This window comes from Erigeron canadensis, chromosome 1, assembly GCF_010389155.1.
Source record: "Erigeron canadensis isolate Cc75 chromosome 1, C_canadensis_v1, whole genome shotgun sequence".
Taxonomy (NCBI): Eukaryota; Viridiplantae; Streptophyta; class Magnoliopsida; order Asterales; family Asteraceae; genus Erigeron; species Erigeron canadensis.
In genome coordinates, this window is record NC_057761.1 from 15,783,405 (window position 1) to 15,800,680 (window position 17,276).

Below are 17,276 nucleotides of genomic sequence, written 5' to 3' on the forward strand. Positions count from 1 at the left end.
GATTGGGACGGGTCCCCCCACGTATATATGTCATCAAGACCCGGATATGGGTGCAGGTTTCCGAAAATGTCAGGATTATCTTTGACCCATTTTGATTCAGGGTGGGATTGATCGTCGAACAATTTTCGGTTCTCGGGATAACGACAGGACTGGGACGGCTCGTACGTACTGTGTCTGGCGGGTTGCGCAGGTGGGGGTTTGTTCAAATCTGGCACCTTGTATTCCCTCGGTCGACTGGACTTGGATTTTCGTAGCCCAGGTGGGTTGGTGTTGAGATCCGGCACCTAGACCATTAGTAAGAATCAGTTTCCTTAACTGAGGTAGTTATATATACTGTATTTATTGAATAAGACAAATATTTTTTTAGATGTATTATGTATACCTTTGGCAGCTTTTGTTTCGAGCCGACTGGTCTTCCGCGTGTGGTCTTTTGAACAAGAGGATCTTTCACTTGTGTCTTACCAGGCTTAAACAAGTCTTTAATTTTTGACAACCAATGTTTCTTTTGAGCCTTGGGTTGCTGATCCAAGAAATTCGTAAGACCATCAACGACTTTATGGACATCGTCTTCTTCGTCTTCTACGCATGTCCACGGTGTTAAGTCAAGCTTTTTCCAAAACGGGTCTATGACATGAGGCTGTATTCGAGTCCCTACATTTTTTTTATATAAATAAGTGTACGAAATTATGTCCTTTTGATGAAAAAATACAAGTAATAAATCGTACTAACCGCGCTGCATGTACTCGGCAATCTCGCAGGCACATGGTAGACCGCAACTGGACTGAACCTTGCACCCACATTTGTTAACCTGTCTTTTAAGGACTTTGTCTAAGCGTACAATTTCATCAGCCATGATGTCCAAAGCTTTAAGTGAAACCTTTCCCAACAGGTCCTTCATACAGTTGTAATTATGTTTCCCCTTCCGGGTCCCGTTGCTATACCCCAGTTGGCCCCTTATTTCTGCTTCTTGACTGATCAAGACAGAATCAACACATTGGAGGATTCTAGTAAATGTGCATCTCCCCCTCAATTCTTCCTTCAGTAAATGGTGCTCGGCCTCCACTCTGTTTGTGGTGTGGTTTTGGTAGTTGAGGTGTTCATCGACCCAACAGGACACAAACTGCTCTCGGTTTGGGGACAACCAATTATCGGTCAGGTACTTGTAGATGCCTGGAAAACCCGCAAGTTTTTCCTTTAACTCCTTCTCATTTGACTTAAACTCGTCAAAAGTCCGAGACTGATAGACTTTTTTCCACCAAACGTTAAGCCTGTCAATGTTAACATCTTTTTTCATACGCAATGCCTGTTCGCAGTGCTTGATTATGTTTTGCCATATATGGTACCTACACAGCAGATGTTTCGCTTCCGGCATAACAACCTTCAAAGCTCTCATCAGGGCCAGCTCCCTGTCAGTAAGAACGACACGAACGGCAAAGCTATCAGCAAGGGTGGACCGAAGACATCGTAAAACCCATTGATAATTTGCCTCCCGCTCGTTTACGATAAACGCATACGCTAAACTGAAGGTCTTCCCCGTTGAAGTCACGCCGACGATCTCAACTAGCGGCATGTTGTAGATGTTAGTTTTGTACGTGGAGTCTATTTCAATAACCCAGGGAAATGCGCGTCATAGGGTCATTGATGTTGGATGAATGAAAAATAGGTTCTCCAAGCGTCCATTTTTGTTATTTGTGGTGAACTGGTAAAAGTACCTTTTCTCTTGCAACAGTGAAAACATAACCTGCGATTAATGACCAAGATAGAGTAAATAAGTCAATTCCAACAACGTAGTACAATAGAATATTTAATGTTTGTACCTGCATTAGAGTACGCCCTGCTTGCCCCGACCTTCTTCTCGCTTTTAGGAAGTTCGTAATGTCTCCTTTGCGAGTCAAGTTTCCTGGAAATTCAAGTTTGAGGTTTACCAGGATCTGATGTGGGTACAAACCGCGATCCGATTGGGTCCCCACAAATTCCTTTTCTTCATCCGTCATCCGTCTGGCGTATGCATTCCCTTGCAGATTGGTAGTTGGATCATGATTGTGTCTCCAATCCTTAACAGTTAACCTCCAACCACCATCACGCCCAGGGCGGCCTATTAAAGTGAAGGGACAACCTATCTTACTGGACCGTTTGGGTGGGCCAATTAACCTTGCATCGTGCGCTCCACCGTGGTGACATATAAGTGTCACTTTATTCACCACCTCTTTTGAGTTTTTGTTCGTCCGCCGTATAACTAAAACATAACCCAAATCCATTGCTGTTCTTTGAGCCCACTCCGTTAATTCTTCAAAGGAACCGAACACCTCATCAGTTTCAAAGTCCCCAGCTTCGCATTCATATTCACCGTCTGCATCAGGTTGCTCAAACACATTATCCGACACTTCAATACGTACGTTTTCTGGGTCTGCCCAAATATCCTCCAAACTATCCATCTGAAACAATTCAAGTAAACATCAACCTCATTAACTATTAATGGTGTCCATACTCTATATATATATGTATTTACATCTATACTCAATATATATATATAAACAAAACTCTTGAAAAACAAAGATACACAATACCATCAACTACAAATACTGTTAAAATATATATCTTGAAACGCTTGAAACAATACGCTTGAAAAAATACGCTTGAAACAATACGCTTGAAAAAATATATATCTATACTCAAGAATTTTTTTTCAGAAACTTATATTGTTTCAATATAGTTCCGCAACATATATAGTATCTAAAAATGATGGGCTAACATCATTTTATCCTATCAAAGAATGGTTCGGTATGGCAAATTTTCATTCCCAAGGTCGACACAGTATGACATGCATGACTGTTACTACATGACGACTGTCGCCGCTAATACCGATGACGTGGCACCTCGTTTTCATCAACCACAAGCTTAGTCAGTCAGCGTGTCAGCCTGGTCGGGGGTCCCACTATTAGCGGCGACGTCGCCGCTAATAACCTGGTGGGGTTGACCGTTGACCTGGTGGTGTTACCCAATGCCATAAAAATATACCCACATATAAATGTCAACCTCATAATGATAAATATGTGGTTACAAAAAATTAAAAAACCTTAAGAAAATTACTACTTTAATAGTATCAATACTCGTGCATGATGCACGTATTGATTCATAATAGTTTATAATCCGTTGCGATATTCGAATCTCACGATATTGTTTGAGTTAAAAAAAGTTCAAACTAAACAAATAATTGTATAAAAATGTATTTTTTTTAATTATAGCAAAATGCTTTAACATAATTGAAACTATATACAACAACAACAATAAGCGCCAGCGACAGAAAGAGTGTTTTCTAAGCGATTGCGTACTGTCAAGTCCATCCTTTCCAAAGCGTCGCTTGACGCTATGTTTTTTAAGGGATTGCGTACTTGGCACTTTGTTTTCTAAGGGATTGCGTACTGTCAAGTCTATCCCTCCAAAATGTCGCTTGGGATTCTCTTGGATATTGAAAGGAGCACTTGATAAGGTGATATGTATGCCTGATGACTTTTCCAGTTGGGTTAGTTTGCTACTCTTGCCTCTTTGTATCCTTAAAACCTTTTGTCCAAGGAGTATAATATAGAGTATAGATGTAACACCCCAATAATTTTAAGGTAATAAAGTAACCCTTTTTGTAGTTTTGACATTAAAATAAGTTCCTAATATTTTATTTTTGGATATGGGGTTAATTTATTTGGAACTTTAACGGATAGCGGGTAAAATACCCACAAAAGTAAAAAGGGGCGTGGCATCACATTAGAATGCCAGCCACTTTCCCACTCCACTTCCATCACCTAACTTACTCCAATATCTTCTTTATCCTTCTTGATCCTTCAATCCAATCTCAATTCATGCAAATTTGACTTATAATCTCAAATCAAAGACTCATCAAGAACCATAATCTAATATCATTCAAGAATTTACAAGTTAGGGTGTGGGTTAGTTAGTGGTGGTGGTGGTGGTGGTCGACTATTTCAAGGAAAGGCGGAGGAGAAATTTGTGAATTCAAGTATTGATTTGGTCTTGTATTCCCTGAGGTAATCACTTCCAAACCTAATTTCCCTTCTTTACTAGGAATTATGGTTTATGAAAATAGGAAATTGGGGGTTTTGCTAATGATGAGTCCAAGGATGAAATTCCCCCAAATTATTGTATATAATGAGTTAGTTATTGAGTTGCTTATGTTAAAAATTTAATTAAATGAAAATATTGGTAGTGAAACTCCAACTATGAAAAATGGTGATTTTATTAGTAATTATAATAATGATGATGTTGATGAAATCTTGGAATTTATATGAAAAAATTTGTTAAGTAAGCAACTCAATGACTTAGTGAAATGGGTTAGAGGTTAGAATGATAGTGAAAAGGTTGTTTACCTATGTTGAGATAGCTAAGAAAGGGGACCATCTTCTTATGTATGCATTATGATATATGATAGGTTGAAAGCTTGATATTGTGCGTTTGCGGTTATCTTGATTATTTGTTGTTTTCGCGAAAGAGGTGAGTATACTTGCATATATTGTATATTCATCGGGTCAATTACCAATCATGTTGAGTGAGTCCATGGTGGTAATTGATTTGGCGTTAAGTCCCATGTTTATGGTTGAGTTTGATTACAGGCCTAATTGGTGGCAATAGGCTCATGTGGAACATTTGTTATTGTTATATTTGTTTGTGATTGTAATCATTTGCTTATGTGGATCCATTTAATGCCTAGCCCAAGGGTGAGTATTATGGATATGACACGACGGTGTCATAGTCCATATGCAACATTCCCTTGAGCATTGCCCTCCTTCGTTTATATGATATTATGCAAGCATATTCACTAAGCATTCACTTACCTTTCATATATTTACCCTTTTGATTATAGGTGGTTCCAGAAGAAGGAACTAGGTTTGCTTGTCTTGAAGAATAGAGAACGAAATTGCTAGTGATTGTAGATAGTTGGAAGGTACTTTGGCTATTCTCGGAAAAATGACATATTTTGGTTAGAAACCTAGTTGTCCCTCTTGACTTTGGCTCATGGTACATTTTGGTTATTATTGGTCATATTTTGATATTTTTTGTAAATGGTCATGTTCATGTCTTTTGGAGTTGATAAAGATAGTTGGTTTGGTTATAAGATGACAAAATGGGTAATCGACCCATATGGTTGTGTAGTCGATCATGGATCAAACGAATTTGACAAATATAAATTTTTTCAGGTTAACTCTCTTACTTTCAATTCTAGAATGTAGTTTGCCTATAATTTGGTTTGTGGTTTGAAGGTTTTGGTTAAATCTCGAAGTGAGCAAATTTTGATGTTGCTGAACTATCCTCCACTACGGCGCAGTGGAAGAGGTTTTGTCCAATGCGACGCAGTGGAATCCCACGGCCAGATTTCCTTTTCCTCCCACTGCGGCGCAGTGGGAGTGTGTCAAACCCACTGCAGCGTGGTGGGGTTCTTCCAGTTTTGTTCCGAGGTTTCCCACTGTGGCGCAGTGGGAGTACTCGACCTCACTGCGGCGCAGTGGGGCATATGAAAAAAAAACTTTTGTGTTTTCAAGTTTATCGAGTCTTGTCGTTTCAAGTGGTATCAGAGCCAAGGTTTAACGGATTTAGGTATTCCCTCGTGTAGAGAGTGCCTAGACTTAAACCTTAGTTGAGACTCAACCTTAGGTATTAGAAATTTTATAAGGGACCCGAATATGTGTTTGATGATGTTAGCTTATAAACTTGCTAGTATTAAAGCACAATAAGACGCCGGCCTTATTGTGATTGAAGTACTAACAAATTTATAAACCAACCGCATCAAACTTTGGAACGGTCTAGTATAAAGTTATAGGTTTTGGCTTATGACTCGTAGAGAGAGATAGGTTGCGTATTTAAATCGATTTATTTACTCTTATTATAGAATGACGGATCAACATCATGAAAAGGAAGAACACGATCGACACGACGAAGAGGAAGTTACCTTCCCGGAAAATAGCATGGACATTTCCGACCAAATTGGAAGGGCGTTGGAGAAATACACTCCACTTTTACTTAAAAGGCTAAACCAAACAATGGAAGGGGCTATGAATGATCATATAGCCCAGATGATTAGAGAGGAGGTGGCTTTAAATGTTCAATGGGAATTTGAAAAGAGATGGAAAAGGGAAGGGTAAGAAGGACAATGAAGAGGAGGAGGTGGAAGTAAAGGGAGAAAAGTTCCACAAGAAGAAGTTTTCTTTTAAGAATTTTGATGTGTGTCACCCTCCTGAATATCATGGTGACCGCAACCCCATTGTTTGTACTAGATGGGTGTCGGAGATTGAAGGGTCTTTTCGCACCAGTCAATTCCCTGAAGATCTTAAAGTGGTGTATGCTGTGAGCATGTTGAGGGATAAAGCAAAGAGATGGTGGGACAATTTATTGATGGTGAAGAAGGGAGCACTTGATAACGTGGATTGGTCTGAGTTCAAGGCCATGTTCTATAAAAAGTTTAGATCAGAGGCGGAGGTGACTAGGTTGAGGAGTGAATTCCTCAATGATTCTCAAGGAACCCTTAGTTTGACGGAGTTTCGTGCCCAATTTCTTGATAAAGCACAATTCTGTCCCGAGTTCTTAGAGAATGAGCAATTGATGAAGGAGCAGTTTTATATGAAGTTGAAGAAGAGTTTGAGGGAGAGGATTAGTTTATGTCAAATGGAGTCTTTCTCCATGTTGTGTGATGTGGCTCGAGATTACGAGATCGAGCAAACTAGAGTTGATGAGAATGAAGTGAAGAGAAAGTATGATGGGGATAATTCACAGAATAAAAGGTTTAAACAAGATGGTGCTTCCGGTAGTAATGCCTTTAGAAGAAATACCCCCTTTTGCAAAACTTGCAAGAGAAATCATCATGGCTCGTGTAGGGAGAAAGCTTGTTACAACTGTGGGAAGACAGGCCATGTGAGTCGAGATTGTAGGTCGAAGCCCCATAACCCCCTCATTTGCTTTAAGTGTTTTGAAGAGGGACATATGAAGAGCTCGTGCCCTAAGCTAACCGAAGAAGAGAGACAAGAAGACCGGAGGAGAGAAGCAGAAAGAAGGAATACATTGGCACACGGTAATCAACTGGAGAGGTCCTTCCAACTTACCGTGTAGCAAGCTAAGAACGCTGATGACGTGGTTACAGGTACCTTTCTTATGTATAATGTGCCTATGCGAATTCTTTTTGACTCCGGAGCAAATAGATCATTAGTTGCAACTAGGATGATTCATGTTATTCCTATGTCTAAATCGAGTCTAGATCATACCTTACAAGTTGAGGTCGGGAATGGGAGGACGGAGATAGTAAGAGATGTGTATAAAAATTGTGAAATAAAAATTGTTACGGAATTCTTCCAAGCTAACTTAATTCCCTTCCCAATGGGAGAATTTGATGTAATTTTGGGTATGGATTGGTTGAGCTCTTGTAATGCCAAGATAGCGTGTGACGAAAAGGCGGTTTATTTGAAAACCTCTAAAGGTGAAGACTTGATAGTATATGGTGATAGAAATGGGTGTCCTATACCCGTTTGTACTTTTGCTCGTGCCCGACGTTATTTGTCTCATGGATATCATGCATATCTTGCTCACATCGTTGATGTCAAGAAGAAATCTCTATCTATTGAAGACATCCCTATAGTTCGTGATTTTTCCAATGTTTTTCCCGACAACTTGCTGGGTGTTCCTCCCAAGCGGCAAGTTGAGTTTTCTATTGATCTTGTTCCGGGGGCTAACCCCATTGCTAAGGCTCCCTATCAATTGGCACCAACGGAGATGCAAGAAATGATGAAGCAACTCTAAGAGTTACTTGAAAAGGGGTTCATTCGCCCTAGTAATTCTCCTTAGGGTGCACCGGTTCTATTTGTTAAAAAGAAAGACGGAAGCATGCACATGTGTATCGATTACCGGGAGTTAAACAAGGTGACAATAAAGAATAAATATCCATTGCCAAAAATTGATGACTTATTTGACCAACTTCAAGGAGCTTCGTATTTATCCAAAATAGATCTTCGTTCGGGTTATCACCAACTCAAGGTACGTGATGAAGATATACCGAAGACCGCTTTTCGTACTCGTTATGGCCATTTTGAATTCGTGGTCATGCCTTTTGGTCTTACAAATGCTCTCGCGGCATTCATGGATCTCATGAATCGTGTATGCCGTCCCATGCTTGATAAATCCGTTATCGTTTTCATTGATGATATCCTTATCTATTCTAAGAGTTCATCCGAACATGAAATTCATTTAAGAGAGGTGTTGGAAACCTTGCGAAAAGAAAGACTCTATGCCAAGTTCTCCAAATGTGAATTTTGGCTAAGGGAGGTACAATTCCTTGGTCACATTGTTAGTAATTAAGGAATCATGGTGGATCCGGCAAAGATAAATGCGGTGATAAAATGGGAGCAACCAAAGAACCCATCGGAAATTAGAAGTTTCCTTGGTCTAGCGGATTACTATCGTCGTTTTATACAAGATTTCTCCAAAATAGCCTCACCTTTGACCAAGTTAACTCGGAAGAACATCAAATTTGAATGGGGAAGTGATCAAGAAATTGCTTTTCAACAATTACGGAAGAAGTTGAGTCAAGCCCCGGTACTTGTTCTACCCGATGGCATGGAGGATATGATGGTGTATTGTGATGCCTCATCAAATGGGCTTGGGTGCGTGTTGATGCAAAGAGGAAAGGTCATTACCTATGCCTCAAGGCAATTGAAGGAGCATGAGAAGCGTTATCCTACTCATGATTTAGAGTTGGCGGCGGTTGTTTTCGCTTTGAAGATTTGGCGCCATTATCTCTATGGAGTCAATTTTACCATCTATTTCGATCACAAAAGCCTTAAGTACTTCTTCGAACAAAGAGACCTCAATAATCGGCAATGAAGATGGCTTGATCTTTTGAAAGACTATGATTGCGAAATTTTGTATCATCCCGGAAAGGCAAATGTTGTGGCGGATGCCCTAAGCCGGAAAAGTTCACATCATTCTATCATCATCTCCCCATTATGGGTCTTAATTACTAACGATTTTATGGAGCAAATAAAAACGGTTCAAGAAAAAGCTTTACAACAGGATCCTAAGAAGGAAATAATTCAAGGTCAACCGCAATATTTCACCAAGGATTCGCGTGGCCTTACCCTACGCTTTGGAAGAATTTGGATTCCTTTCTCTTGTGAGTTAAAGCAAGTTTTACTTAATGAAGCTCACAAGTCCAAATATTCTATTCACCCTGGTGCTACCAAGATGTATCATGACCTAAAGGTTGATTATTGGTGGCCCGGAATGAAGAGGGATGTGGTGAAATGTGTTGAAGGGTGTCTAACTTGTGCTCAAGTCAAGGCGGAACATCAAAAGCCGTACGGTATGAGGCAACCATCAGAAATCCCTAAGTGGAAATGGGAGGATATCACCATGGATTTTGTCACCAAATTGTCCAAAACGCCTAGAAATCAATTCGACACAATTTGGGTGATTGTTGATAAGTTGACGAAAAGTGCCTTGTTCCTTCCCATTCGCGAAGCATCATCATCCGAGGTTTTGGCAAAGATATATATATGTTAAAGAAGTAGTGGCAAGGCATGGAGTTCCAATCTCCATTGTGTCGGATAGGGATACTCGTTTCACTTCTCACTTTTGGCATAAATTTCAAGAAGAAATGGGTACAACTCTAAAGTTTAGTATCGCTTATCATCCTCAAAATGATGGCCAAAGTGAGAGAACTATCCAAACTCTTGAAGACATGTTACGGGCGTGCATCATCGACTTTGGTGGGACTTGGGATCTTTACCTACCATTGGTGGAGTTCTCGTACAACAATAGTTACCACTCAAGTATACAAATGCCACCATATGAGATGTTGTATGGTAGGAAGTGTAGGTCTCCCATTTGTTGGGGAGAAGTGGGACAAAGAGAAATTGGTGGTACGGAAGTGGTCTTGAAGACAATTGAGAAGATTGATGTGATTAAGGAAAGACTTAAGGCGGCCCAAGATCGAAAAAAATCCTATGCGGACAATAGGAGAAGACCAATTGAGTTTAACATTGGTGATCGTGTGTTGTTAAAAGTATCTCCATGGAAAGGTGTCTTACAATTCCGAAAACGTGGAAAGTTGAGCCCTCGTTTCATAGGTCCTTTCAGAATTCTCGCTAAAGTCGGAAAAGTTGCTAGTGATGAGTTTATGAAAATAGGAAATTGGGGGTTTTGCTAGTGATGAGTCCAAGGATGAAATTCCCCCATATAATGAGTTAGTTATTGAGTTGCTTATGTTAAAAATTTAATTAAATGAGAATATTGGTAGTGAAACTCCAACAATGAAAAATGGGGATTTTATTAGTAATTGAAATAATGATGATGATGATGAAATCTTGGAATTTATATGAAAAGATTTGTTAAGTAAGCAACTCAATGACTTAGTGAAATGGGTTAGAGGTCAGAATGCTAGTGAAAGGGTTGTTTAGCTATGTTGAGATAGCTAAGAAAGTGAACATCTTCTTATGTATGCATTATGATATATGATAGGTTGAAAGCTTGATATTGTGCGTTTGCGGTTATCTTGATTATTTGTTGTTTTCGCGAAGGAGGTGAGTTTACTTTCATATATTGTATATTCGTCAGGTCAATTACCAATCATGTTGAGTGAGTCCATGGTGGTAATTGATTTGGCGTTAAGTCCCATGTTTATGGTTGAGTTTGATTACAGGCCTAATTGGTGGCCATAGGCTCATGTGGAGCATTTGTTATTGTTATATTTGTTTGTAATTGTAATCATTTGCTTATATGGATCCATTTAATGCCTAGCCCAAGAGTGAGTATTATGGATATGACACGACGGTGTCATAGTCCATATGCAACATTCCCTTGAGCATAGCCCTCCTTCGTTTATATGATATTATGCAAGCATATTCACTAAGCATTCGCTTACCTTTCAGATGCTTACCCTTTTGATTATAGGTGGTCCCGGAAGAAGTAACTAGGTTTGCTGATCTTGAAGAATAGAGAACGAAATTGCTAGTGATTGTAGATAGTTGGAAGGTACTTTGGCTATTCTCGGAAAAATGACATATTTTGGTTAGAAACCTAGTTGTCCCTCTTGACTTTGGCTCATGGTACATTTTGGTTATTATTGGTCATATTTTGATATTTTTTGTAAATGGTCATGTTCATGTCTTTTGGAGTTGATAAAGATAGTTGGTTTGGTTATAAGATGACAAAATGGGTAATCGACCCATATGGTTGTGTAGTCGATCATGGATCAAACGAATTTGACAAATATAAATTTTTTCAGGTTAACTCTCTTACTTTCAATTCTAGAATGTAGTTTGCCTATAATTTGGTTTGTGGTTTGAAGGTTTTGGTTAAATCTCGAAGTGAGCAAATTTTGATGTTGCTGAACTATCCTCCACTACGGCGCAGTGGAGGAGGTTTTGTCCAATGCGACGCAGTGGAATCCCACGGCCAGATTTCCTTTTCCTCCCACTGCGGCGCAGTGGGAGTGTGTCAAACCCACTGCAGCGTAGTGGGGTTCTTCCAGTTTTGTTCCGAGGTTTCCCACTGTGGCGCAGTGGGAGTACTCGACCTCACTGCGGCGCAGTGGGGCATATAAAAAAAAACTTTCATGTTTTCAAGTTTATTGAGTCTTGTCGTTTCAATAGATCTGCTATTAAGTGCCAGCGATAGGAAGAGTGTATTGCTAATGCCATTTGTGTTTGGGGCACACCTAGTGGTTGTGCGCAACTTGTGCGAGAGGCCTTATCCGAACCTTTCCCATCATGGTCTAGTATTGATGAGGAAAACTTTGCCTTGGTTGACCGTAATGTCAAGCAGTGTAAAAGGAAGATTTATGTTGGACACTATACTGCGACTGTCAGAGTTCTTTCTTCTTCTGGTGTTACTGCTTATAATGATGTTACTCTTGAGGACTAGAAGGCTATGCACCCTCCTTCATTGCTGCATACACCTATTGATAATCATCACCTAATCACATCTCCTTCTTTGGTTCGTGAGATGATTAAAAGTTTTCCTCGTGGTACATCTTGTGGCCAGGATGGTTTACGTGCCTAACACCTTTTGGATTGTTTAAGTGTTGTTGTAGCTATTTCTGATGAGTTAATCACTTCTATTACACATGTGCTGAATCTTTTTCTTGATGGTAAATGTCAGAGGGGGTTGGGTTAGTATATTGCAAATGCTCCTCTCACACCGTTGGTAAAGTCGGGGGGCGGTATCCATCCTATTGCTGTGGGGATTTGTAATATAGCAAAAATTGTTCGTGTTCAGGTGTGGAAGTAAGGTGTATAACAATGGTGGAAGTGTGTGTGTTAGTATGTGTAATGAGAGAGACGATCTGTGTGTGTGGAAAGATTGGGAATTGTTATTTTCACAATGTGATCAAAGGTTACAAAAGGTTAAGGCTTGAGGGGTATTTATACTCTAAGTAAAATACAAAAGCTCCCCCTCAACCTTTTATTACATATACAAAATAACAATATAAAGTAATACAACTAAGCACTATTTTGAATTTCTAACATTCTCCCCCTTAGTGCTTGGTTGTCTTTTATCAGTTCCTCCTGTTCCTCCTCCTTCTTTTCTCTGCTCGTCTTTTCTTGTTCTTTCTTTTCTTGTAATCTTGAGCTGCTTTTGATGTAGATGGCTTATCTTTCATAGAGTTCCAAAAAGCTCTTTTCTTGTAACTATTCCAAGAGTCATTCCAATACCTCTTAGGAATGTAATGCCAATTAGCACCTTCTGGACGTTCATCGGGCAATCTGATGTTATCTTGAAAGTTAACTGGAGGAATATTATGAGGACCTCGTTCATGACTTGGATTCCAAAGAACCCATGAACCTGTCTCAGTATGAATAATTCATTCTCTTGGTCTAATTGTTCTGGCAGCAATAAGATCTCTAACCCTTTGACGCATATCAATTGTCTCTTGGATCCTTCTTATGTGTCTTTCTCTTTGAATCTGGATGTTTTCATTTTCACTAGGATCGGGATTATCATGTATGGCTCTGAGGAAGAATAAACAATATTTCAAAGTGCCATCTGAATACTTGGGAAAATCAGATGCACGGACAAAGATGATTCCTCTGAAGCTGTTAATGAAAACAAATCCATCCAATTCTTCTATTGGATCTCCAATATGATAAGAATTCAATTCATATCCTCCTGCTTTCTGATTTGGTCTTGTGAGATTGATTCTTCTTGTTCTCCTTTCTAGACCAATTTGGAAATCATTAAACTCATAATATCTGATTAAGGCTTGTATGTGACTCTTTAGAGCTTCATAAGCAATGAGTTGATCTGGAGTCTTTGTAATCAGATGAGCATACTGGTTGTAGAGAAAGAGGATGTCAGAGATTGTCAAGTATTGGAAAGATTCTTCATGAACAACATAAATGTGACCATCAGCTCTGCGAACTCTAAATCGGACAAGTCTTTGGTTCTGATACTTGATAGGAGCAATCAATGTTAACACACTTGTAATTGGACTTTGGAACTGATTGTACCACTCTTCACTTCTTACTGAACTTTCAGCATTCATCATTTCTAAGTATGCATCCCTTTGATTTTGATGTCTGAAAAGAAATAATGCTCTCAACCTATTCAAGGTCATGTTGAGTCTTTCCTCAGATGAGTAGTAAATCGGGAAGGCTCTTTCTTCAATGTATCTTGCCCTGCATACTAACTCTTCAGGTCTGACATTCAAATCTAGCATTTGTGCATAATTCTCATAGAAATACCCTTCATTTATTTGCCAAATTCTATCTCGAGTAATTCTTGGATGTCTAACTCCCATGCTAAGCTCTGTTGGAGTGTCAAGATTATTTGTATCTCTCAGATCATAGACAATCTCTTCAAAGATATCTTTCTCAAATTGTTCTTGAGACATAGCTGGTCTTGGTGGAGCATCATTAGAATCATCCGAATCAGAATCACTATCATCATCAGTCCTATTCCCTGGTTGAAACGGATCAGGATCACTCGATTGATCAGAACTTGATGTAGTGGAGTAATAGTGAGAGATGTATTTAACAGGCAGAGGCAGATCATCTGAATCAGAATTATGAACTTGATGAGCTCGAGATGATGAAGGAATATCTACACTTTGACTTTGATCTTGATTTCCTTCTGTTGTATCTTGAACACTTGCTTCTTGTGTTATGTTATGACCTTCTCCACTATCTTTAATATTCTCCCCCTCGGGTTGATCATCAGGATTTTGATCATCCCGACTCCTTAAGATAGTGGCCGGCCGACATTGTTGTTCAAGCTCAGTTATTCTCTTTTGAAGAGCTTCAGTTTCAGCCTTATGAGTAGTATCAGTATTCAAGAAATGTAGATATGAAAGAATTGAATGACAGATGGCTTTCTTTGGTGGGTTCAGATTAGGCTCTTCAGATCTTAATCGACGATGTACTGCCATAATGAGAGTATCAGTGGATATACCACTTTCATGAAGCCTACTAGCAGTATAGTCATTCAAATAAGTATCACTAATATCAGATTCTGACGAAGATGAAGAACTTGAAAAATAATCAGGAGAATCAGGATCAGGAAATGATTGTTGAATTGGAATAGCTAGAATTTTTGGGGGTGTTGGTGATGAAATTTGAGATGATTGAGTATTCGGTGGTGTTGATATGATTGGTTGAGAAGACAAAGGAATAACAGTTGTAACAGTTGAAATATGAGGTGTAGAAGGTGTTGAAATTGGAGTAACAACAGATGAACCAATTCTAAGTGTACCACCAGTAAGCAATCTACGTGGTGATGAACTGGTTTGAGCCATGGGAAGTTTACCAGTAATAGTATATCTTGAAGCACGTAATACACTTTCTTGTCCTTGTTCAATTCCTTCAACCAAATGAGTCACAAGATTACGAACAATCGGAGATAGTGTTACAACAACTGGAGATTCAAAAATCGGAGTATCAGGAGTAACGGAAACTGGCACATCAGTAGTTCCAAGTGGTTCTACTGAGTGACCTGACGACATCATAACTGTCACAGGATTTCCTGTTGGTTCAAGAGTTTGAACAACAGTTGATGATTCGGCTTCACAACCAGAATCTTTTGGAAAGTGGACAAACATAACACCGGTGTCACTTAGATCAACCGTTAAACCCAAAGCACGAATAGCCGCAGCAACTGCTCTAGCTCGAGAGAGTTCAAACTGTCGCTGAGCCAATTCAGCTACACGGGTGCCTTCGTTCAAAGCTGGCATAATGTTAGCAATGGAAGGACTTCCAAACAATTCTTGAGAGGGCACTAAAGCCGAGCTCTCTATGTTTGTTCCGGCAGCGTCACCTAGATGTGCAAATGGTACAACAATCGGTGTAAGTGTCCTAGGGGTTCTAGATAAACGTGCAGAAACGATAGGCAAGAGAGGAGCAGATGTCTCTTTATCTTCAACATCCACAGTCTCTGAAGGAGACTGAGATGGATTACGTGGATTTTGCCCATGCAGAAATGAGATGTCAGTCTGGTAGAGAGACTTCCGAATGGCTAGTGGAGGTTTGACCTTGCAAGAGTTGGGAGCTCTTGTCTTCTACCCTAGGTCGAACCCGGCGAGTATATGTAGTTTGGACTAATGGAAGGCCAACGTTTTCTTTATGCCTTATACCTAGCCCGGACCTCTCATTCTCTCTAACATTTTCGACTCCTCCCTCATTTCCACCTTGTTCCTCCGGGATGTCCATGACATCATCAGCAAACTGATTGACATCATTATCAGATGAATCAATATCAGAATCAGCTACTTCTTCTAGTTCAGCTTGTGAAAAACGATCATACTCAAAGTGAGATCTTTTAAATGTTTTCTTTTTGATATTAACAGGAATGGACTTCCTGCGGCCTTGAAAGTATGTCGGTGGAGGAGATAGTGAAATAGTTGTAGTTATTGTTGATGAAGGAATATGAGTTGGAATTGATTGTGATTGAGGCATTGTTGGGGGTTCAGGGGTGATGATTTCTGGAAGTGGTGTTGATTGAAATGGTGAAGAATGTCTTTGTGGTGATGGTGTTCTTGGTGATGGTGATCTTTTGATAGTTGAAGTTTTAGGAGGTGGTGATCGGATAGGTCTTGGAGTCCCAGACTCAGAAATAGTATTCTCAGAAGATGTAGGAGAAGAAGGTTCAGCTGGTGTTTTTCTTTTCAACTGCTTTTTCTTTGAAGAACTTCCCTTCTTCTTCTTTTGTTGATGCATTTTCTTACTTAACTTTAACATAAAGATTTCACCTTTCTGATTCTTATTCTTTGGCCTACCTGAACTGGATTCACCCTCACTCTCTTTTCTTTTCCTCTTAGACCCCTCACTTGGCAACCTATGCACAACTTGGGTAGGAACCGGGAGGCTTTCCGGTCCCAGAGTTGTTCTAATCCAGTCCAGATATGCCTTTTGGGCATCATCAGAATCAGGAACCATATCAAGTAAAAATGATGGAATCAGATAAGAATAGTTAAGGATACCAGAGTCTCTAACAAAGTTGAAAGGATGAGTAACAACTTTCCCTGTTTCAAGAAGTCTTGGAATATGCTTCTTGTTCCTGATTATACTGCGAACAATTGCTGAGAGAAATCTGATGAAGGGAATATACTTCTTGGGAGCAGATATTTTTCCATTTACTGCAACTATCAGCTGATCCTAAAGAAGTTGAGCAATATCATAGTGCTGATTGAACACAAACCCATAAAATATGTACAGCATTGTCTGGGTCATGTTATCCATTCCTCTTGTATATGGATGAAAACAGTTGCTGAGAACAGAAAACACATAGTACCAAATTCTTGGTAACTTCTTCAGCTTGAAATCAGTTGTTTTTGTCAAAGGACCGTCATAGCCAAGTGATATCAAGGCAGCAAACATTACTTCATTTGACTCAAATACATCATAATCATTTCTCCCATTTGAGTTTGCTTCTGGTAGCCTTAAATATCTTCTGAAATCATCTAAATTGAATTCGAAGTCATATGTGGTCTCTCCAGAACGAAGTTCAAATTGAAAATGGCCTTGTCGACGAAGTTCTGGAGATTTAACTTTGGCTTTAGTCCTTATGAAGATGGATCATGTGGTTTCACGAAGATAATTGATCTCCACATGTCAAACAAATATGATTCAGCAAGATCAACATCTACTGTGAGAGCATGAGTAAGAGGATGATTGTGGAAGATTGCTGAAATGATTGGAAAGCCGGGAGCATTGAAAGGATCATTCAGATATCTATTATTTCTCATATTGATGGAATTTCCGGCTGTGAGAATTTCTTCAATTGATTCATTAATG

At 39.5% G+C, this 17,276-nt stretch overlaps 1 protein-coding gene across 1 annotated transcript; it reads left to right on the forward strand.

Moving 5' to 3' along the window:
• The first annotated feature begins 5,897 nt into the window (after window positions 1-5,897).
• Window positions 5,898-7,794, forward strand: LOC122584940. Its single transcript, XM_043757030.1, has 3 exons — window positions 5,898-6,145; window positions 6,282-7,072; window positions 7,142-7,794. The coding sequence occupies exons 1-3, from the start codon at window positions 5,898-5,900 to the stop codon at window positions 7,792-7,794; spliced, it is 1,692 nt and encodes a 563-aa protein (XP_043612965.1).
• The last annotated feature ends 9,482 nt before the right edge of the window (window positions 7,795-17,276 follow it).

Bases quoted from the DNA above. Each gene is read 5' to 3' on its own strand.
- LOC122584940 (XM_043757030.1), top strand. From the start codon at position 5,898: ATGACGGATCAACATCATGAAAAGGAAGAACACGATCGACACGACGAA. The intron at 6,146-6,281 runs GTAAGAAGGACA...TGTTTGTACTAG, and splicing joins AAGAGATGGAAAAGGGAAGG to ATGGGTGTCGGAGATTGAAG. The intron at 7,073-7,141 runs GTAATCAACTGG...ACGTGGTTACAG, and splicing joins AAGGAATACATTGGCACACG to GTACCTTTCTTATGTATAAT.